The 23,280-nt window shown below is 43.2% G+C and overlaps 1 protein-coding gene across 1 annotated transcript; it reads left to right on the forward strand.

Annotated features, from left to right (window-relative positions):
- The first annotated feature begins 1,047 nt into the window (after positions 1–1,047).
- Positions 1,048–13,918, forward strand: NMS (neuromedin S). Its single transcript, XM_003941310.3, has 10 exons — positions 1,048–1,130; positions 3,331–3,386; positions 4,013–4,063; positions 7,885–7,908; positions 8,002–8,055; positions 9,993–10,067; positions 11,161–11,196; positions 11,775–11,816; positions 12,931–12,965; positions 13,890–13,918. The coding sequence occupies exons 1-10, from the start codon at positions 1,055–1,057 to the stop codon at positions 13,900–13,902; spliced, it is 462 nt and encodes a 153-aa protein (XP_003941359.3). The 5' UTR covers positions 1,048–1,054; the 3' UTR covers positions 13,903–13,918.
- The last annotated feature ends 9,362 nt before the right edge of the window (positions 13,919–23,280 follow it).

The following is a 23,280-nucleotide window of genomic DNA, read 5'->3' on the forward strand; positions in this document are numbered from 1 at the left end:
TTTGTTTCTTGTATACTATATATGTTGTCCTTTTTTGCAAGAAATAGAAGATTTTGGTCTTTCTCCTTCTTTCTATTTCATATCTAATCCGAAGGAAGCTCGTTTAAAAAATTACTTATCAATTAAAATTTCATATTCTTACAGAAATGACTGGGCTCACATACCTTTGAGTCGAAATTTCTTCTCTTATCCTTGATAGCTAGATGATCTTGGCCAAGTTTCTTGATCTTTCCTAGCCTTCATTTCCTCATTCACAAAATTAGGATAGTAACACATTCCTAATACATTTTCTGTGAGAATTACATGAAGTAACCTATGTGAAATGCCTGAAAAAGATCCCAACATGTAGAGGTTCAGTAAATTGAGTTATTTTATTATTATTAAACAACATTGTCACGTTTTCTTGAATGCTGATATTTGAAATATTTAATTTGTTCATTAAAATGAATCTGGAAAGACCTTAAAGAGGCTAATTTCCAGCCATGATTTAAAAAACAAACAAACAGAGCCTCAATTGAACTTCAGATTTTAAAAATATTCTACCCAAGACTCCAAATTTTGTCCTTCTTAGATGCACCAATACTCCACAACATCCTTTGTTAATGGTAGAAAATAAACAGCTTCGTAGGAAACAAGACTTTTCATGCAATAATTTATAGTTTTGTGTCCATTTTTTTATTAAATAGAGAAAAAGCTATTCTTGAGTCAGAAATGTTTCCCAGATCATTATAGAATAACAGTCATGACTCTCCACCTTTTATTTTCATTGCTGGGTTGTAAAAGACGACTCTCTACAATACCTACTCCAGAAGGATATTATTCTACAAATAAGGGCCCAGCATGACATTTATGAAAAAGCCGGGGTCCTCCTGTGCAAAGCTGATTGGTGATCAGCCAATGGGCTCTGGGACGCTGCAAATAAAGGCACTTCCTTCGCTAGGCTGATCAGATGCAGGACAGAGGGTTGCCTCTGCCTGTGGACCTGTGGGAAATGCGCAACTCCTGTTCTAGCAGTACACGTCTGTGGCCACCAAGGAGAAGCCAGACTCTAACAATGAAACATCTTCGTCCCCACTTCCTTCTCATCTTGGTCATCAACTGCTTCTGCATGCTACCGATTCCCTCCTCAGGTAAGGGGCGCTTCATCAGGCCACATCTGGCCTGAACTCAGGATGACTGAGACAGACCTTGATCACCCAGGGCAGTTCTGGAGGGAGTCAAGCTTTATTTTCCTCCACCAGCCCTGATTTCTGCCCTCTTGATTTCTGGCTGCAATTTGTTTCTAACCTTTAGGAGAGGATGGACAGAGCGAGATGCTATAGCCTTTTACCAAAGGAGATTTTTTCCCTGTGGGACTGTCTTTAAGCTGCTCCTGCTGCAGGGATGTCCTGAACATGTCGCTAAAACTGAAGGGGAGGCACCTCCTGCTATGAGTTAGGGGAAGATCCCACTTCTTAGCCATTTCTCCTCTCTGGATTCTGAAGAGACAAGGACAGAGCTTACAGTCCCAGAAACTGGGAATTGATGGGCAGTTCGAGGTGGGCGGGAGAGGAGCGCACACTGGAAAAAGGAATCTTTTCAAAGTCTTTCTGGTGGCTTTTAGAGAGGCCGAATTCCAGAGTGCAGTGGAAGCCCGTACCTCCCGGGGCCGGGGAGCTGTCCCAGGTGCTGACCGGGCGCGGGCATGCCTCACCAACCATGAATACTAGCGTGGAGTGAGGGTCTGCGTTTGGAATCCGTTACCACCATCTTCATAGGATGCAGGCAAGTGGGCGGTGGCAGAGCAACTACGGTTGGAAACACAGACTATTTCAAAATTTTAGATTTTTTAGTTATAATTTTGACTTAGGGGGTAGAAAATTTTTGGAAATGTATTGATAGAGAAAACGTATTTCAAACAGTATGTTTGCTTTATCATGTTCTACAATGTAATCACAAAACTGGGCCTTGCAAAGGACAGTGAAGATCATCTAATTTAACCTCTCACGGGATGCAGGGATCCCTTCTGTAGCTTCCCTGGGGAAGATCTTAGAGATTCCATTTAACTGCTTTCAGTGACCCCAACTCACTCCCAGCCTAGGACAGCCAGCTGCTGCCTCTTCGCTCCAGTAGAGTCCTGTTTATATTACACTTTTGTAAATCTGTTATTACCTTTTATTTATCTTTCTATATGTTTATACTTACCTCCCTCTTTTTTTCCTATTTGACTTTATGTTTCCTGAGGGTCTTTACCTTTTATTAACACAGAATCTCTCCATAAGTCTTTATAGGATTGGTTTGCATTACTTTGCATTATTGAATGACTCCAATCATCAAAAACTTCTTTACACTAAGCTTCAGTGTGATCACTTGTAACTTTCTAACCATCAGACTTTGTTCTGTTATTTGGGGGAAACACAAGACTAATATCTCTTACTTATTGCAGTTTTCAAAATAGTTGAAAGCAGTTAAAACTATGCTCAGTGGCCTTACCTGGTATCTTATTATTTCAAGTCAGAGTATTATCTTTTAAAGTTTAGGCATTTTTATTTGAATATAAGATAACATTGCCTTGACTTTATCTTGGCTAAGAGAGAACACAGGCAGCAAATTACAATTCAGTTTTGTTTTGTCTTGTTTTAAAATACAAACTGCTCTTGAACCATACATTCCCTATTCCACACTTTAAAAATCTAAGTTCCAGGTTTTGTATTTATGCATCTAATTTCATCCTGTTAGTTTTGACCTATCCAATTGATTCTTTCAGCTGCACTATAGCTATCCCACCAAGTGTTCTATCACAAGCAAATGAGAAGAGGAGTTCACTGAAGTTAGACAAAAGGTTGACAGGGTCCAGCTGCATGCCAGTAGCCTTTCTCAGAACCCATCCCTAGAGAGTCTGTAGCAGCAGGGAGATGGATATTCATGTGTCTTCAAAGTTCAAAGTTCAAAGGTGATTCTGATGGCCATCCTTTATTGACACCATTTTCTGATATGCCATCTCATGAATTCTATCAAAATACAAACTAAGTTGTTACCTTGGCATCTTTTTCCTCCTCTTTACCAAGTTGCTAACAGTTGCACTGAACACTCATAGTAAACTAACAATCATGCTATTTTTAATTAATCTTTGTATAAATCTCAGATTTGCTAGTGGTAAGTAGAAGTATATTTTCTTTGTTTATCCTTTTAACAACATCAGATCAAATCTTACTTTCTACTGACCTTTTTTCTATGGTTCTTTGGTGGTTTATTATTTTAATAGAATCTCTGATTTTCATGGCAAAGACTTTGAAGTAAATGCTATGACCTCTTTTCTCTAACTAATATTTTTATGATTTCTCACAATAGGATTTCCTCAACCTTTAGTTGATCCTCCAGATGGCTTGGATATTGTGCAGCTTGAGGTACCCAATTATTCAGTAATGTGAGATTTTTATTTAGTTTGGGCCTTGAATACATCATGTGTATAATGTTCACTTAAAACTATTTTGAGATCAGATTTTTGGCTGCAGCAGAAACTCACTGTTGCCATTTTCATCATTTAAAGCATCCTGAGGGTTGTGATGAAATTCACTGCCATCATGTGAGAAGATAATGCAACATTCAGAAATAGGGCAATTTTAGAATTTAGATATGTTATAATGTAATCCTGCTGACTGAAGAATTTATACTTATCTTTGATTCATTGTTTAAATTTCAAATGCATCATAGATGTACATACTTTCAGGATACATGTGATATTCTGACAGTTTCATATAGTGTGTTATAACCAAATTGGGGGAATTGGAATATCAATGGATATTAAACATTTACCTTAAACATGTATGTTTTCTTTATGCTGGGAACATTCAAATTATTCTCCATTAGCTATTTTGAAATATCCAATAGATTATCATTTACTGTAGTCACTGTACTGAATTAGTAAACACCAAGCCTTGTTTCTTCTATCTAATGGTATTTGATTTACCATTAATCAATCTCTCTTTATCCCCTCATCCCTTTGATTTGTTTTCTTCATTTTTTTTTTTAGCAACTGGCATATTGTCTGAGTCAATGGGCCCCTCTTTCTCGCCAATATAAGGTAAAAGTGTATATAAACTATGTATAATAATACATCTGCAACAAACACAGTCTTTTGCTACCCACAGGAGAATACTGTGTACATATGTAACTGTGCATGTATATGGGTGTATGAGAATGTAATTTGAGAAAAAAATCAAGCCAATCTCTTAAATATAAATTACTATAAAATATGGGTAGTTCATGTATGCTTTTAAAATTATTGTAATCATATATAATTAAGCTGATTATATTTTATGATATATTGCATATTATAAATTGGTATGCCATGATATATCGGTTCTCCAAAACAATAGTTCTCATTTAAAAGACTACGGTAACCGGTCGGGTGTGGTGGCTCACACCTGTAATCCAGCACTTTGGGAGGCCAAGGTGGGTAGATCACTTGAGGCCAGGAGTTTGAGTCAAGCCTGACCAACATGGTGAAACCCTGTCTCTACTAAAAATACAAAAATTAGCTGATCATGGTGGCACATGCCTGTAATCCCAGTTACTCAGGAGGCTGAGATAGGAGAATTGCTTGAACCCAGGAGGTGGAGGTTGTAGTGAGCCAAGATTGTGCCACTGCCCTCCAACATGGGTGACAGAGCAAGACTGTCTCAAAAAATATATAAAGACTTTGACTATAGTAACCACAAAGAAATATTTAAATGGATACAAAGTCAGTTGATTTAATTGAAAGTACAAAAAGGTGGTCTCAGGATAGCCCATGATACCTAGGATAGCTCTACATTTTCACCCATCCCTCACCTCCCCCCAACCCACAGCACACTATGCCCCAGTCACAGTGAACCTCTAACTATTCCCCAAACGTGCCAGGCCCTTGATGTCCTTGCACAGTCTTCTCCTTAGTCAGAAATGCCTTTGCCTCCTTCACAGGTTGCAATGAACAGTCCAGACTCTAAAATGAAAATACCTGGTTTCAAAGTCCAGCTCTGTTTAAACTTGGTAGTTTCTTAGTTGCTCTGTGCCTCGGTTTTCTTAACTGCAGCATGGGGGTAATTGTCATCATACCCCAGAATGCTACTATAAGGAGTAAATGCTTCGTATTTGTGAAGTGCTTTCAACAGCATCCAGAACGTGGCAAATGGCAGCACTTAAGTGCTGGTTGTTGCCATTGCCTCTTGATGCAACTGATTCTCATTCTTCAAGACTCAAATGTCACTTTCTCAAATTTCATGAATATATCATGCCTATTTCTTCTTATTTTCAGTTTACCACTGTGCATACGTTTGAAGGCAATTGTTAGCTCTGATTTTCGGGAATAATCTTTACAGCCTTGGTACCTGGAGCAGAAATTTTGGCTAAAAACTCAGAGTTCTTCATCCGTTTGTTACTTCCTCCACATGTTGCACAAAAGGGATTTCCCGCTCCCTCAGGTGAAGACTGTAGGGGTGTCCTCTGCATCAGCAGAGGCAGTGGAAGTGTGGCTGTCCCATGTGCAACCTGCAGTATTAAATTGGGTTATGGGGATCCCCAAGAGCAAGGGCCCACTAGAAATTTAATTGAAAGTACAAAAAGGTGGTCTTAGGATAGCCCATGGTGCCTAGGATAGCTCTACATTTTCACCTTGAGCCACATCTTTTCATCCCTCATCTCCCCCAACCCACAGCACACCATGCTCCAGCCACAGTGAACCTCTCACTATTCCCCAAATGAATTTCCTTCCACCATCTCCATTTTCCAAGCCTATCCCATTCATTGTTTCCCACTTCAGAAGAGCCAGGTGTTGCTCAGTGAACAAAAGTGTCAGTATTTTAAAGGTATTAAAGAGAAACTGGCTCTTCCTGGCCTGTTGCTTCTCTGAAACGTGACCTTTGGCATGTCTCTTCCTCTTTTGGGGCTTTGGTTCCCACAACTGCCCAAAGTCTGGATGTCTTCCAAGGTCTCTAAGTTCACTCCTGTTCTGGTTTCCAGAACAGGTCAAGTCTGTGACTCTAGGGGACCTTTAACTCCAGGCAATTCAGAAAGCAGTCATATTTTGCAAATAATGACATCCACAGAACTCTTCATTTTTCTGGTCATCATGTGGGATTAGAAGAAGTTTCAATGGGGAAAAAGGGCAATAAGTTCTTTTGAATAGATCTCTACCATTCATTCATTCAAAAGATGTATTTATTGAAAGCATGCCACATGCTAGGTAATGGGGATGCAGTAGTAAAACAAACTGAACACGTGCTCTCATGGCATTTGTATTCTAGTTGGGGAAATGAATAATAAACATATATCAGTAAAACTTGAAATAATTTTTTTCTCTAAAAAGAAAAAATTAGGCCAGGTGCAGTGGCCCATGCCTGTAATCCCAGCACTTTGGAAGGCTGACACGGGCAGATCACTTGAGGTCAGGAGTTTGAGACCAGCCTGGCCAACATGGTGAAACCCTGTCTCTACTAAATATGCAAAACTTAGCCAGGCATGGTGGCATGTGCCTGCAATCTCAGCTACTCGGGAGGCTGAGGCAGGAGAATTGCTTAAACCCAGGAGGTGGAGGCTGCAGTGAGCTAAGATCATGCCACTACACTCCAGCCTGGGCAATGGAGCAAGATTGAAAAGAAAAAAGTAAAGGAAGGGGCACATGAAAGGTTGAGCAGGGTGATCAGCACCAGGAAAAGCATCTTCACATTCCTCATCAATTTTTGACCAGAAAAAGCTGATTTACATGGTACAAAAAACAATTATCTGCCCAATAAGTGTTCATAAACACACACACACACACACACACACACACACACACACACACGCAGTTGTGAACAGATGCTGACAAGAAGACCAGCAGCTGTAAAAATAGCAAGTACTTTCTACTGGTTAAGGATGGTGTTTATAAGGAAATAAGAGTTAATTTCCACAGAGCCTCCACTACTGGTAATGTTGGTGGATTATAGTGTGTGCCTATGTGTGTGTGCCCATGTTTGTGCATACACACATATGTACATGATACAGAGAGAGAGAGAGAGAGAGAGAGAGAGAGAGAGAGAGAGAGGATGCATAGGTATTATTCTCTTCCACTGAAGAAATTCTCCACAAAGTCTGCAGGAAGATGTAATTGTATTCACAGCAATATAATTAGAAATAGTATTAACAACTTTAATTTTTGTCTTGATTGAGGTTTCAGTTGATTTAAAGATGTTTAAGCATGAGTGAGATGTGAATGAACAATACTAGTCAGATTCACATATTTAAATGATTGTTCACAGTAATCATCTCTAATGACTTTATAACACACGGACATGAACACTTACGCTATGGTTTTGTAAGAAGTGTTCTTCCCAGCATCTCCTTGATCAGATAAGTGTGCATGCATCTATCATCCACGCAAATGAGGGCTGGGGTATGTGCACTGGCAGGGATTTAGAAATGGAAAATTGGACTTTCTGCAAAAAGAGCAAAAATTCGTGTAGAAAGCTTTTGGAGAAAAATAACCTTGGTCACCATGAACTATAAAAACTGAATAGTAGAATACACTCTGCGGCAAATTAAAAACTGCAATAGTTAGTTCATTCAACCCTTAGTCAGATGGTTATTTGCTTCTATGCATCAGAGAGTAGGTCTCCCCTCCCCACCTCCTGCAAATTGAAAAGATGAAATGAGATCAGACTTTTCAGATGATGACGTATTGCTGGCAACTTTCTTTATTGTAAGATCTAGCATCAACTCTAGTCTCATTAAATTTGCATAATGGAGGAATTTCTTTTTAGATTGCCAATCTATCATAGTATTCAGGTAAATCCAGTAAGGTCCATGGTGTACCTTATACAGAAAACATTACCATTTGCCTGCCCTTGTAAAATTTCACATAACTTACCCACACAATTATCTTTTCAGGATAATCAAGATGTATACAAAAGGGTGAGTACTGCCAAGCCCAGTACGAGGGCATGCAGCTTCCATGTTTAGGGCAAGTGACACAGGGTACTAATATCACTTTCTTTTCTTATTTAGTTTTTGTTTCATTACTCCAGAACTCAAGAGGCAACACATCCAGTTAAAACTGGGGTCAGTATTTTATCATAATAATCTTTCCGTAAAAGTGATTCTCCTTGGCATGTCGTCTGTCCCTTCTTAATATTTGCAGACATGTAGAAAAGCTGGGCCTCCAGACACCCTCTGGATAGTAACTTCCCAGGAGCTTTTTCCTGAGGCTGCAGGGATTCTCTTTCTCCCTCCAGGGTGGGGGTGGTGGGTAGCTGACTGATCTGAGAAGTTAGAGAATAAATTATAGAAAAGGAAAAATAAGTAGGAAATAACTTTTTATTATGCACTTAAACAGAGGTATAGGAAGAGCCTGGTAAACACTGTGTTCGCTTTATATTGTTTTTTCTTACCATCTGTTTTTAAATTTGTGCTTTGCGATGTGTACAGTACCATCCCCTAGTAGTGATCCATGGATGTGCGTCTTCCGTGGCTTTCGTGATGTGTATGTACAATGGGAATAGTAACCATCACCTCTAACTTTCCTCCTACAGATTTGAGTTACCTTCTGGAGAAGTTTGTGTAGTTGAATTTCTATGGGGTGTGATTTCAGGAGTTTTGGAGAGGCCATAGAATATACATATATACACACATACATATAGTCTAGCTCTGTCACCCAGACTGGAGTGCAGTGGCACAATCTCAGCTTACTGCAACCTCTGCCTCCCAGGTTCAAGTGATTCTCATGTCTCAGACCCCCAAGTAGCTGGGATTACAGGCATGTGCCATTATGCCTGGCTAATGTTTGTATTTTTAGTAGAGACAGAGTTTAGCCATGTTGGCCAGGCTGGTCTCAAACTCCTGACCTCAGGTGATCTGCCCACCTCAGCCTCTCAAAGTGCTAGGATTATAGGCATGAGCCACTATGCCCAGCCAGATATAATTTTTAATTCAGGTACCCTGTTACAGCAAGTAAAACTCTACCACTATATCTCTTATTTACATATTCAAGGCTCTCCAAATCTTAAGAGGATCCTTTAAAAAAGCAAATAACCAGGAAAAAAATATTTCGCTAAGAATCAATCAGTATTATAGATGTAGGCATGGGGCTGAGGTAAGGAGGAGGATTTTCTTTTTTAAGGCACAGTTTCGCTTTTGTTGCCCAGGCTGGAGTGCAATGGTGTGATCTTGGATCACTGCAACCTCTGCTTCCTAGGTTCAAGCCATGATCTCCTGCCTCAGCCTCCAAAGTAGCTGGGACTGCAACTACGTGGGACCGCACCTGGCTAATTTTGTATTTTTAGTAAAGACAGAGTTTCACAATGTTGGCCAGGCTGGTCTCAAACTCCTGACCTCAGGTGATCCACCCACCTTGGCCTCCCAAAGTGCTGGGATTACAGGCGTAAGCCATGGTGCCCACCTAAGGAGGGGGATATTATCAAGACCAACAAGGGTATCAAGAAAGGAGAAAGAACACTAGAAAGCAAAAGACAAACTGTCTGACACACATCCAGTTTTACTCTAAACCAAAGCACGCAGGGAGGATTCACAAGGACTAGATGAGGGCAGGTGTGTGCACCTGGGTGTGCACGGCAGTCACAGACAAGATTAGGAAACCAGAAGTGCATGGGGAGGACTACGGGGCTGCCCTCCACCTTTTCCCTTGGATGAGGAGGGCACCCCTGGGGAGGGAGAAAGTACGAATGTGGAGCTGCTTCTAGGACAAGGCGCTCCACTCCAGGAGCTCAGAGTGCTGAGGGTTAATGCAGAGAAAAGTCCAATTTACCCTAAGGGAATATTTTTAAGGGTTGTGTTGGAATTGAAATTTGTTCTCAAGGCAAGTTGCTCTTTATTGAAAACATAAAATTTCAGCCTTCTGCTCAAAAATGGATTTTATTCTGAAAATTAAACCCATTTGTAAGGGAAGTGAGTAGAAAGGAAGGCGCATAGCCCTGGGCTCTCAAAATACTCCTCTGCTGTCGATGTCCCCGTGTCTGACCCTCTGTGCCTCTCCGTTGCAGCTTCCTCCTGTGCATCCTCTAATGCACCTGGCTGCCAAGCTCGCCAACAGACGGATGAAGAGATTTCTGCAGAAAGTATGTGCTTTTATTCTTCCACCATGGTTTTATGCTACTCACAGTTCACTGAATCATGGTAAAAGCATACTGTCACTTTGGGGCTTGCTGCCATTCCCTCCTCAAATCTGAGTCTCCACCTTGGCAAGGGAGTGCTCAGTGGAACTACTGATCCTTTAACCTTGCATGGATTCCTGGACCTCCCTGGGCTCAGTTTCCTCCACTAAAACCCCATGAGCTGTCTTGAAGGGCCAGGGGAGAGTCTCCATGGCCCAGCCTGGTTTCATCCCTCTCCTCTTCTGCTCCTTTCATCCCGAGGTTGTGTCTTTGTTTTGTACTTTTTTTTTCACTTCCCCTGTCTCTTTCTCCCGATGTGAAACTTGCCCTGGCGATGTCTTCTGCTTTCCATTGTCCTACCTGCCCGTTGTCCATTCCCCAGAGCTTTCTTCTTTAGTTTTTCTTTTTTAATTTAAAAATTACTAGCTGAATCTGTTCAATGGTAATCAGTTTTGTTGCATGGTAGCAAAAATAAATAAATAAATAAATAAATGGAGAGAAAATTTATTTTGAACGCCCTGCCCAGGTAGGGTGACCAGCTCATCCTGGTTTGTCCAGGACTTTCTTAGTTTTAGCTCTGAAAATCCCGAGGCCCCGAGTGTCTGGAAAACTGGTTGCCCATCCTGGGGACCAGTAGCAGTTTGTCTGATCCCCTGCTAACCGTAAGCCTCCGAATATAGATTTATTCCATTCTTATACCAGATTCACAGGCAATGAACAAGCTGAAGAAGCTGAAATGGCTAATCCTTGAAAAGTTGCTTGAGCTTTGCAATATGTCCATTTCAATGTTGGGGCTGTTAGGAGGAGCAAGCAAACTGAACATACCTGGACACAGATGGTAAGCCAGCCAAGACAACAAGCTTGCCTTTTTGAGGAAGAGCTTGCTTGAGAAGATCATGGCGGTGATCCCACCATTCGGCTTGCTCTCCACCTCCTCTTATGCACCAGATTTCTGACTACCTTCAAAGGAAGCCAGGGAGGGCAGGGTCACCACAAGACAACTGCAAGGTCATGATGTGGTTTGTGTTGAATTAACCTGTGCCTCATTTCCTTGCAGGGTTTGGGGACTGCTGCCGTGGACTTCACCAAGAAGGTACACAGAGCCTTGGAGACTGCAACCCCTAAAGAAAGCCCGACCCAAGAAGGGTGGGGAAGTCCTTGGAGCCATCCACCCTGTAGTCCCACCAGACCACTTCTGGGTAGAGCTGGTCTCAAAAGGACCCTGAGAATCTTTCGTGGCTGAGCAATTAAGTTCGGGTTTCCCTGGGACAGACAGGAACCATAGGGCAATGCCTCTGGCTGTTCAGATTTCACCTCCAGCTCCACAGATGAGTCACCTGGCGCCAGCTGCTCCTGGGGCCTTGTTTTCTCTAGCTCAGGAGCCTGCCACTGTACAGACTCCAACAGAGGTACTGCCAGAGCACAAACCCCAAAGACCAGTGGTTCTGTGGCCATGCAACAGTCATCTGGCTAAAATTCAGATTGCTTGGCCCCACCCCAAAGATTCAGTGGGTGTGGATTGGGGCAAAGAGTTGGTATTTCTTACAGGTTCCCAGAGGTTGTTGGTACCACTGGTCTGGGACCACTCTTTTTGAAAGCTGTCCCTGTCCTATTTTTGAAGAGCTTGTAATGCAACATGGTTGCATAATGGCTTATGTTTTTGTGTTGCAGGATCACGCTGCCACCTGGGGACGACCCTTTTTTGTTTTCAGGGTATAGCGTGTTTTCTCACCTTTGCTTTCTAACCTCGATTCACTGCAGCCATCCCAGTCATGGAGTGACTGCAAACAGCGAAGCCAAGACCTCTTGGTGAACTGGTGGATAATTGTGGGGACTCTCTCACCCTTCACTGGGCATCACTCCAAGTCAAAGTCTCCTCCTACAAGCTTGTAAAGGCAAGGGTTCAACAGGAGAGAGGCTGAGAGCACCAGAGTAGGTGTAAGGGAGTTCTGTTGACAGACACAGGGCACACTAGAATCCGAGCCCATATTTTAGAGCCATTAGGGTCCAAGATTCGTGGCCCCAAAAACACATGGCAGGAGGAGTTTAGGCACCATGCTCTCCTCCTTCCTGGGTGACAGAGATTCTTGCAAAGGTCACAGATTCAGAAGAGTTATCTCTTAGATTTTGATTGGCCATTCACTAGCTGTGCTTCACCCTTGAGATTCTCAGTATTTGCATAGAAAAATGAGCATATCAGACTAGATCCATGCCCCCAGAAACTGCATTACGTGAATCACTGGTGCTAAAAGGTACTCTGCAAAAGTCAGATGAGACTGGAAAACACTGCACCCAAATTCACAAAGACTCACAGTACGCACTGGCCCATCACAGGCTCTTAAGAAGTCCTGCAGAACACAGCCTGTGTCTCTTGGCTTAATCATTTGTTTCCCAAAACATATGGACCATGGAGCTGCTTCTCACCCTTCTCTCACTCCCATGGGTTTGTATGACCTACTCATTTCCTGGAAAGTGCTTTGAGAAACAGTCCATCTCCATGACGTCTCCAGACTGGGCAGTCCTATGCTGCATGGTTTGTGGAACCTCCCACCACGTAAGCAAAGGCTAAAGGGTGGGAGTGATGGGTAAGTGACAGTGTTGGGGTCCTAGGAGCAGCAAGGTTCCTGAAGCACTGTCCCAGAGGACCTACAGACTAGTACTAGCACAGGGCGAGGGTTTCCCAGGTGAGTCCCCATGGAGGGGAGTGAAATCCCACTTAGAAGAGTGAAGCCTTAGGGTTCAATAGAGAGAAGAGCTAAATCAAGATATAGGCTGCAGAAAGTTTTGTCTCACTGTCTGTAAGTTGCTCCTTTTTTCTTTTTTCCAGCCCAGGAATGGAAGAAACATTGAAGATGAGGCCCAGTAGGTAGTCCAAGGTCAGCTTCATCACAGTTTTTCCCTTCCAAGCAAATCGTATGTGTCTGACTGGAGGGAGTGAGAGGCAGCCACAGAGGGACCATTGGTCAAGAAAGGAGGACCCTGCATAACCCCCAGGGACTCTGCCCCTTCCCTTTTTCTACTCATAGGACCACAGAGACCCCCACCCCAACCTAGCAGATGCAGGCTGTCTGGGCAATATTGCAGCCTTCACTTCCGTGCCTAGCTCTTTGAAGGTATGCGGTCTCCGGCTGTCACTGTGATGGGGATGCAGGCTCACTGCAACCCAGCTGGGCCCTCTGTGACTTCTCACCTGGCCCCCTCTGATAAGGAAACGCCACCCTGGCATGCTTGGGCGATGCACTAAGGAGTCCTAGAAGCTACCAGGCTCCCTACAGTGGGATCATTTCTAAGTATGGCCAGGCAAGTCTGTTTCTTCCATCCAGTTTTGCTCTGAGATCTAGAGTTTTAATCTAGAGAGATTCTGTGGCCTTCAGTCCTGTGGAAGAGGAAGTGAATGCTCAAGGGTAGTTCCAGGTCTCCTCTGTCTCTCATGAGGATGTGGTCCCAGGGACATGAGGCCACTGTCCTGTGGATGCTGTCAGCAGGGTTCCCACCAGCCCAAGGTGTCTGAGAAAGCTGCCCCACTGCTGGGAAATGGCACTACCCAGCAAACACAAGGTGAAGATGTTCCCTGAGGCCATAGTGCTTACACCAATCTAATGGCCTAATTAGATACAGCAAAAACAAATCCTATGAGTACTGATGGTGGGGAAAGCAACCCAGGCACTTATGACATGTCAAACTGAAGTCTAATTGTACCATAGGTTACATAATAATCTGCCCCGGGCTTTGTCTTGATTTGGAGAATGATTTGACCTGAGTGGTGCATTTTCTTTTATTTTTTAGGATTCAATGGTGAAAGCAAGCTGGATGTGATGAGGCCATCCAGGGATTATGTTGAACAAACATCAAACTTCTTTCCACAAACAATATTTAAAGATATTTCTCTTGCTCTATATTCACTAGATATTTAGCTTTATAAAAATAAAGTATCATTGTGTAATATTGTGAAATAGATATTTGGTCTTTGTCCATATTTCTTGACATACAAGTTCTGAAATTACTGAAAATTTCAAAACGTTCGATGTCTCTTTGTATGCTGATGGTTGGCAGTGAGTGGCAGTCCCTAGGTAGCTTTGGGATGGGGTTGGTCACCAGGAAGACCAAGGCAGGACTGGAGGATTAGGAGTTCAGCCCAATCCCAATCTCCAAGGAGAAGAGGCACGAAAGTTGAGTTGGTCACCAATGGCCAATATTTTAATCAGTCATGTCTATTGTGAAATTTAAAAATTCAAACTTTGGTGTAGACTTAAACATAAGACCTAACACCATAAAAACCCTAGAAGAAAATCTAGGCAAAACCATTCAGGACATAGGCGTAGGCAAGGACTTCATGACCAAAACACCAAAAGCAATGGCAACAAAAGCCAAAATAGACAAATGGGACCTAATCAAACTCCACAGCTTCTGCATAGCAAAAGAAACAGTCAGTAGAGTGAATCAGCAACCAACAGAATGGGAAAAAATTTTTGCAGTCTACCCATCTGACGAGGGGCTGATATCCAGAATTTACAAGGAACTAAAACAGAGCTACAAGAAAAAAACAAACAAGCCTATTCAAAAATGGGAGAAGGATATGAACAGACACTTTACAAAAGAAGACATACAGGAGGCCAACAAACATATGAAAAAATGCTCATCATCACTGGTCATTAGAGAAATGCAAATCAAAACCACATTGAGATACCATCTCACACCAGTTAGAATGGTGATCATTAAAAAATCTGGAGGCAACAGATGCTGGAGAGGATGTGGAGAAATAGGAACACTTTAACACTGTTGGTGGGAGTGTAAATTAATTCAACCATTGTGGAAGACAGTGTGGCAATTCCTCAATGACCTAAAAATAGAAATCCCATTTGACCCAGCAATTCCATTACTGGGTATATATCCAAAGGATTATAAATCATTCTACTATAAGGACACATGCACACGAATGTTCATTGCAGCACTGTTTACAATAGCAAAGACCTGGAACCAACCCAATTGCCCATCGATGATAGACTGGATAGGGAAAATGTGGTACATATACACCATGGAATATTACGCAGCCATCAAAAACTATGAGTTTGTGTCCTTTGTAAGGACATGGATGAACCTGGAAACCATCATTCTCAGCAAACTGACACAAGAGCAGAAAATCAAACACCGCATGTTCTCACTCATAGGCAGGTGCTGAACAATGAGAACACATGGACACAGGGAGGGAAGCACTACACACTGGGGTCCGTTGGGGGGAAATGGGGGAGGGAGGGGGGGTTGGGAGGTGGGAAAAGATAGCATGGGGTGAGGGGAAGGAAGGCAGCAAACCACACTGCCATGTGTGTACCTATACAACAATCTTGCATGTTCTTCACATGTACCCCCAAACCTCAAATGCAATTAAAAAAAAATTCAAACTTAAGGCTACTGGAACTTTAAATGATTTGTGCCTTGCAAGAAATGTGACTGTGTGGTCTCAGTCCTATAACATGCAGCTGCCACTTCTGCTTCTCCAATTATAGATGAACTCCTTTTCTTATTTTTTGTCCTGTAAAATGACTAAGAAAGACTGAATGCCACCAGAGATAAGACTCCTCCCCTCTTAATAACTGACCTTTGTTAGAGATTAACTTCTCCCTTTATTATCTTGCACTCAACTCAGACCAGAGGATGCAGAAGACCCCATAACTATTATATCCTCAATGTGGAATGTTAAATATCCATCTCGAAAAAGAACAGAGCCTATAACCAGTCCAATGGTTTTAACTATACACTAACCATGTACAGACAATGTTAATATCCTATTGAACTTCCTGAAACCTTGCCAATATTAACAACCTTCAAACCCCTCCACTTCAGAATACCAATTCTATTAGCTTGGAGTTGGCATTTCCGGGTGGCTATTTTCAAGCTTTGAGCTCAAATAGAATAAACTCTGTATTTAATCATATTTTCTTACTCTCATTATTTAAGGAGGACACTATGTAACCTTAAGCTTCCATAAAAACCCAAAAGGACAAGGCTTTAGATAGTTTTTAGATAGCTGGACACATGGAAGTTGCTGGAGGGTTCCATGCAGAGAGGGCATGGAAGGTTCAAGCCTTTCTCCACATGCCTTGCTCTATGTATTTTTTCATCTGTATCCTTTGTAATACCTTTTGTAATAAACTAGTAATGTGTTTCCCTGAGTTCTATGAGCCACTCTAGCAAATTAGTCAAACCTAAGGAGGGGGTCACGGGAGCCCCAATTCATAGCCTGTTGGTCAGAAGTACAGGTAAAATAACCTGAGGCTTGCCACTGGCATTGGAAGTGGGGCACCGTCTTGGGGACCAAGCTCTTAACCTATGGGATCTGATAATCTCCAGGTAGATGTTGTCAGATGGAATTGGAGGGCACCAGCTGATATCTGCTGCAGAACTTATCGCTTGCTTGGGGGAAAACCCCACAGGCAGTGGGTATGAAAGCAGAGGAAACACTGTTTTTTTCCACTCACATTAATGCACCATTTTCATTTCCTATTGGAAAGCCTTGGGTGGGGGTGGTGAGAGGATTGGGTATATAATTTTTTAAATAATAGGACATATTTTAAAAATTCACCATCTTTGGCATTGGTTTATCATGGCCTACCTATCTTGTTATTATTGAGGATTGAGGGCTGGGTTTGGGATAGGCGGGATGGCCTCAGATCCTGACTCCTCTGCTTTTAGCTGGGTGACCCTGGACAGGTCATTTCCCATTCCTGTGCCTTAGTTTCCTTCATGGTAAAATGATGTTGGTGTGGTAATAATAGTAACTTCTCCACATAGACTTTCTGAAGGCTAAGAAGATGGTCCATGTGGGAGCATCTTGGCATGTGGGACACAGTGAACAGTCAATAACCATTGGCTCTGATTACATTCAGACGGTTTTCATCATGCAACGTGTACCAAAGGGACTTGAGAGCTGTTTCTTTATTGCTGACAGCATTAAGTTAAGGCACAGCAACCCCAGACTCTCTTAAGAAGCCACACGGCTCATGCAATTGCCCAGTGGGTTATTCTTGCCCACTACACAGACAAAATCAATTCATTGAAACAGGGACATTGCAGTAGAGAAAGAGTTTAACACAGAGCTTGCCAAGTGGAAGGATCAGAGTTATTACTCAAATCTGTCTCCTCAAAGACTCAGGGTCTAGAGTTTTTATGGGTAATTTGGTGAGAAGGGGGCTAGGAAGTGGGTGCTGCTAGTTGGTTGGGGATGAAGTCACAGGGTTATGGAAAAGGGTCCTCAGGCTCTGAGTCAGCCTCTGGGTGGGGGACACAAGACCAGCTGAGTCATGAATCAGGTCTGGCTGGGGTCAGTCAATTGCCAGAATGCAAAAGTCTGAAAAACATTTCAATCTGAGGTTCTACAATACTGTTTTTATCTGTAGGAGCAATTGGGGAAGTCACAAATCTTGGGACCTCTGGCCACATGACTCCCAAGCAGTAAGAAATTACAGAAATGACACAAACATTTTAGCAGAATTCAGGCCCCTCACATAATCGTAAACTCATGGCAAGAAGGGGGTTAGTTGGAAGGAAGAGCTATTATTCTTGCTTCAAAGTTAAACTATGGGCCTGGTGCGGTGGCTCACACCTGTAATCCCAGAACTCTGGGAGGCTGACAAGGGCAGATCACCTGAGGTCAGGAGTTCGAGAACAGCCTGGCTAACATGGCAAAACTCTGTCTCTACTAAAAAATACAAAAATCAACTGGATGGGGTGGCATGCACCTGTAACCCCAGCTACTTGGGAGGCTGAGGCATGAGAATCGCTTGAACCGAGGAGGTGGAGGTTGCAGTGAGCTGAGATTGCGCCACTTGCACTCCAGCCTGGGCAACTGAGCAAGACTCTGTCTCAAAACAAAACAAAACAAAACAAAACAAAACAAAACAAAACAAAACAAAACAAAAAGTTAAACTATGAACTAAATTCCTCCCATGTTTAGACTGGCCTATGCCCAAAAGGAGTGAAGCCTGTGGGGTTAGAAGCGAGATGGAGTCATCCAGGCTAGACTTGTCTCACTGTCATAATCTTTGCAAAGGTGCTTTCACTCAGCTTTTCTTCCCAGCCTCCTCCTCTGTAAATATCTGTGTTTGCATTTGACTAGAAGAAGTCTAGAAGACCTCCCAAGATTATCCTATGGAGGAGGTAAGGCAGATGTGTGTTCTATGCAAGGAGGGATTCCAATGACATGACCTAAATAACACTGGCTATTCCTTCTTTTAACTTCTCAAGTGCTTCATCAGACTTAAAAGTCCTCTCTTTAAAATGTCCGTTAGAATTTGTTTTTGTATTTTAGGGTTTGTAAGCCTCTGAACAAAGTCTGAAGCCTATTTCTCGAATGGGATGTTTTAAGACCCCTCAGTAGATCTTGCCACACAGAGATGAGATGAGCAAACCTAGTTCTTTCTGGTATTTTTCTGAGTGCACAGGTGCAGGAGATGGGACCAAGCCACTGGCCCAGTGCTCGGCGTCTGCAGGGAGCAGCACAGGTTTGATGGGCAGAGCACAGTGTTTGTGCAAGAAGCTGCTAACACCAATCTTCAGAAACAATCTCAAGATATGGAGGTTGACCAAGGATGGTAGTTTCTACCCCAAACAGAGCCTCAGAATCTTCTTTGCTAAACCGGTAATAATAAATCCCACCTTAATGCCTTTGGCACAAGACCAGGGGGATGATGATTAAAGAGGATGGGGCGGGCCAGAAGACCCCAGTTTCCAGGAACACTATTTGAACTAAGAGCTCTTCTTTGGCCAAGCCTGTCTGTGATCCTGGAGAGCTGGAGACAGACTTTGCCTTCCCAGACACCACATCATTCCTTTGCCCACATCAGTGTCCAGTGACATTCTAGCAGTGCCAATGAATCCAAAGATGAAATGAGACTCTAACTGACAGCTTCTACACTCTGAGAACTAGGCCTCCTCACCTATCGAGCTGGGCTGCTCTTGGCCTGGTTTCCCATGAAAAGGAGCCTTATAAGGTTACTCTGCCTTAGTGTCCTTTCTAATAAGTTTGAATCCAAGGCCCAGATTCAGTCACTGGATGAGGGATGCTCCTCTACTTAGTGCTGGCACTCACTTTACCAGGAGAGGCCACGCCTCAGCCCATTGCACAGGGTCACTGTGTGACCTCAACAAGATCAGGGGGCTATATCTGGCCAGGACAGAGCTGTGAAAGGAACTTCTTAGAACCTTGGAGTGGGCAGAGGTCTCACTGATCATTCAGCCCTGTCTTCTCATGGGCTGCCAAGGAAAACAGCCCCAAAAGGCAAAGTCACCTCCCCAAGGCCACACAGCAACAGGCAGCTAGGGTGAAGCCTGGGTCTTTTATTCAAAAGCCTAGGTGCTCTTTCCACTGTAATATTACTGCCCTGTATTATTTAATAGTTTTCTAGGACTGCCATAGCAAATAAACAAGACTTGGTGCCTTAAAGCAAAAGCAATTTATTCTCTTACGGTTCTGGAGCCTGAGTCCAAAATCAAGGTGTCGGCAGCACCACACTCTCTGATAGAGAGTCTGTCCTTGCTCCTCCTGACTCATGGCAGCATCACCCCCATCTCTGCCTTGCCCTCCTGTGGCCTTCTCTCTGTGTCTGTGTCTTCTCCCTTTCACGCCTCTTGTAAAGACACTCATCATTGGATTTAGGCTCTGCCCTGATCTAGGATGTTATCATCTTCAGGTCTTTCACTTAATTACCTTTGTAAAGATCTTTTTCTCAAATAAGTTCCCATTCACGGATTCCACAGGTGAGGCTGTGGACATATCTTTTGGGGGCCGCAACTCAAGGCGCATCCTTAGGATTATTCTTTGTTGTTCCTCTCTGGAGCTCAGAGCCCTTTTGATCCAAGAGTCCTCTGCAGTCCCTCACATCCCCAGTCCGTTCTTCCACTCTCCCTTTTCAAATAGATCCGCTCAGTATCTCACTTGTGCAAACACTTATTCATTAATTCTTTCTTTCGATATTTGAATGCCTGCCAGATACAGAGTGTATTAATCGTTTATTTTTACTCCAGGTTTTTGATGCTTTGCCATCTTGAGGCCTTGCTGACCGTGGAGAGACTGCCTCTCCCAGGGCTAATCCCTGGAAATGGCAAGCACCTTGTGTAGGAATGTGCCTTTCAAGTGCACACTAACCAATCCACAGCCCACACTCCCGGCTACCTTCTCTACAAGGCTCTCACCCAGGGCCAGGTGCCAAACAACTAGGGACAGTCCCCATGCACCTAAATTTGCTGAAGTTATTTAAACTAGCCAATGCCAAATCCTCTTAAACTGGCTGGCTTGTTCCTTCCCATAAAAAAACACAATAAAGGCTCTCGTCCTTTATTGGGAATGGGAGGGAGCAAAAGGTCCACTCTTGTTCACTGTGCCACACGACTCCTGAAAAATTGTGTATTAACTGCATTGGTATGAATATAATTCTATATATTCTATTTGAGCTGCTTTCAAAAGGGATCTTCAGTCTACAGAAAGATTCAAAGAAGGTAGAAACTGCCCCCAAACAAGGTCCCTCTGAAAATTCTTGGTAAGGCTGGTTCAAGGCCAGTCTTGGTTTTGGAATGAGGGAGGTTCTCATGAGAGAAACCTCTGATGTTTTCCTCTCATTACTTCTGCCTCCCGACTGACCCTAGGACTTCCCCAGATCCCCTCTACCCCTCTGTGTGGCATGGAAGGCCCTTTCCTCTTGGGAATTGTGAGTATAACAATCTTTTCAATGGCAATTTCCCCCTGATCTCTTGGCCTCACCATATCTGAATACTAATAAAACCTGTATTTTAAACCACCAATCCCTGACCGGGATAATGGAGCTACATAAGGTGTAGGCTGTACTCTTATCCAGGCCGGTCCCGAGTAAAGCTGAGTAGCTTATCGTAGGTGAGTGGGTATTCCTCTCCCTGTTATCCCCAGAATCAGGAGAAGAGACCTCGAAAACCTTGGAGGACTTTGTAAATCCAAACCCATGGCCAGAGCAGACAGGACCCCCAGTTCTGGTGGGGATGATCCATGTTCTTCTTCAGCATCTCTGGGGCAGGAGCTCACAGCTTCATGGGACATTCAGTTTGTCTTCAGACAGATAAAAACAGTGGGACTGTTCCCAGGAACCAAACTCACCTCTAGTGATCACTTTTCTTATTTCCATTTATTTAAAAATGCGCTGTTTAATAATTCATTATAGAAATTGTGTTTTAACAGGGTACCCCTCGGCTCTTGAGTATATCAAAGCAACATTTCTTGACTTTAGGAAATGTAGGCACATCTCTTGGAAGAGATGTTTTGAGGTACAGGCCCTGGCCACTCCTTGCCCCAAACATCGCACCCCAGAGAACCTCTCTCATTCCAAAACTAAGACTGGCCTTGAACCAGCCTTACCATGAATTTTCAGAGGCACCTTGTTTGGGGGCAGTTTCTACCTTCTTTGAATCTCCCTATAGACTGAGGACCCCTTTTGAAAGCAGCTCAAATAGAATATATAGAATTATATTCATACCAATGCAGTTAATACACAATTTTTCAGGAGTTGTGTGGCACGGTGAACAAGAGTGGACCTTTTGCTCCCTCCCATTCCTGCTGTGCCCTCATCTGTGTGTGCCCTTAGCTCTGGAGTCAGAATGCCTAGATTTAATCCCAGCTGTCAGACCTCGGTTAAATTATTGAAACTCCTTCTCCACCCTCAATTTTTATCAGTTGTAAAACTGATATGCTACCACGTAAACCTGGGGATCTGAGTCACGGGCCCCATCACTGCACAGGCATTTCTGGTTATTCTGAGTCTGGTTCCTTTTGCCTTATAGGCTCTGCCCAAGATGGGCTCAAGAGCCAGTGAGTCCTCAACTGTTTTGTGAGTGGATGGGGAGAGACAACAGTATGTCAGCAGAGAGAATTTCTATGGACCAGGCTATTTCTTTTACTAGAACATAGTCATATAACCGTGTCTGACTGCAAAGGAAGCTGAAAGTGCAATCTAGCTGTGTGGCCTGGAAGGAGAGGCCAAGTAGGCAGACAGCTAGTCAGTCTCTTTATCGCGGGGAGTATTATCCCTAGGGGATGAGAAAACTTAGACTTACAGAAATTAAATACTTGCTCAAGGTCTTTCACTAAATGGCTGAGGCAGACTTCAAACCCAGGTCCAACTGGCTTCAGTATCTTTAGCTTGTCACCATCTAGAGTGTCTCCCAGGGGCACAGAATTATCCCTGGGCTGGGCCCAGCAATCGGATGAGATGAGGATACAGGACCCAGTTGGATGTGAATTCACAAAGCCACACTCCCTATCATCTGAGTCTTTGACTTGTTAGGCGGAGGTGATGTATCTTGCGTAAGAGCACAAGGCAAGGGTTTGCCACAGCCAATAAAGCCAGGGTGGAGTCTGATGTGGGGCTGAAAAGAAAACCTGGTGGGCAGCATATTTGGGGGAGGTTAAGCAGGGATCCTCCTCCACTTTTACTGAGAGTTTCAGTCTGGTTTCCTGAGTCTTTCTAAAAGTATTTATCTAGTGTAAGATAAGAAAGAAAACAAACATGCATGGCCTGAACCAACCCCTTTGGAGAGTTGGAAAAATTCCACTTGTGGACAATTTTATTCGCTGTCAATTCTCTGATTCCTTTGCTAACTCTTGATATTTCAGTTTAATATTAAGCCCATCAACTGGCCTCAAGAGATTAAGTCACACTCAATAGAAACTGAAGGAAAAGATGGTAGGAGTTATTTTATTTAGACAATTCATCTCTGTCCTCTGGATGTTGGTGAAATAAAACTTAGGAAATTGTTCTAATAAAGCAAAGCTCAGGGGAGGAAGCTTTTAGTGCATGGCAGCCATGTGGATGCTGGGGCCCTGGGCGGCAAGGCAGTACACCATGTGGCTTCAGACTCAGAAGGGGAGGTGGCTGAGGGATGCATCCCCATTTGCAACCAGGACCTTAAGCCGGTAAAGAAGAGTGAGAAGAGTTTGTGGGAAGGAGAGCTACGGAAGAGTAATACCTTACCCTTGATTGGCACTAAGATGATGGACAGCAATATAAAGTGTACCTTTTTATCAGGGGATAGGGTCCTCTCTTATAACTAAATCCAAGTTTGGCTGCTCGCCACTCAAAAGGCAAACTCAAGAGACAAAAGCTGGTGAGAGGAAAAGCAGGTTTATTCAGGAGCTGACAACCTGAAGAGATGGTGGACT

The sequence above is a fragment of the Saimiri boliviensis genome, chromosome 1, assembly GCF_048565385.1.
Source record: "Saimiri boliviensis isolate mSaiBol1 chromosome 1, mSaiBol1.pri, whole genome shotgun sequence".
Taxonomy (NCBI): Eukaryota; Metazoa; Chordata; class Mammalia; order Primates; family Cebidae; genus Saimiri; species Saimiri boliviensis.

Excerpts from the sequence above, each read along its gene's own strand:
- NMS (XM_003941310.3), top strand. The coding sequence starts at position 1,055 with ATGAAACATCTTCGTCCCCACTTCCTTCTCATCTTGGTCATCAACTGC. Across the intron at positions 1,131-3,330 it reads GCTACCGATTCCCTCCTCAG|GATTTCCTCAACCTTTAGTT; the intron begins GTAAGGGGCGCT and ends TTCTCACAATAG. Across the intron at positions 11,817-12,930 it reads GACCCTTTTTTGTTTTCAGG|CCCAGGAATGGAAGAAACAT; the intron begins GTATAGCGTGTT and ends TCTTTTTTCCAG.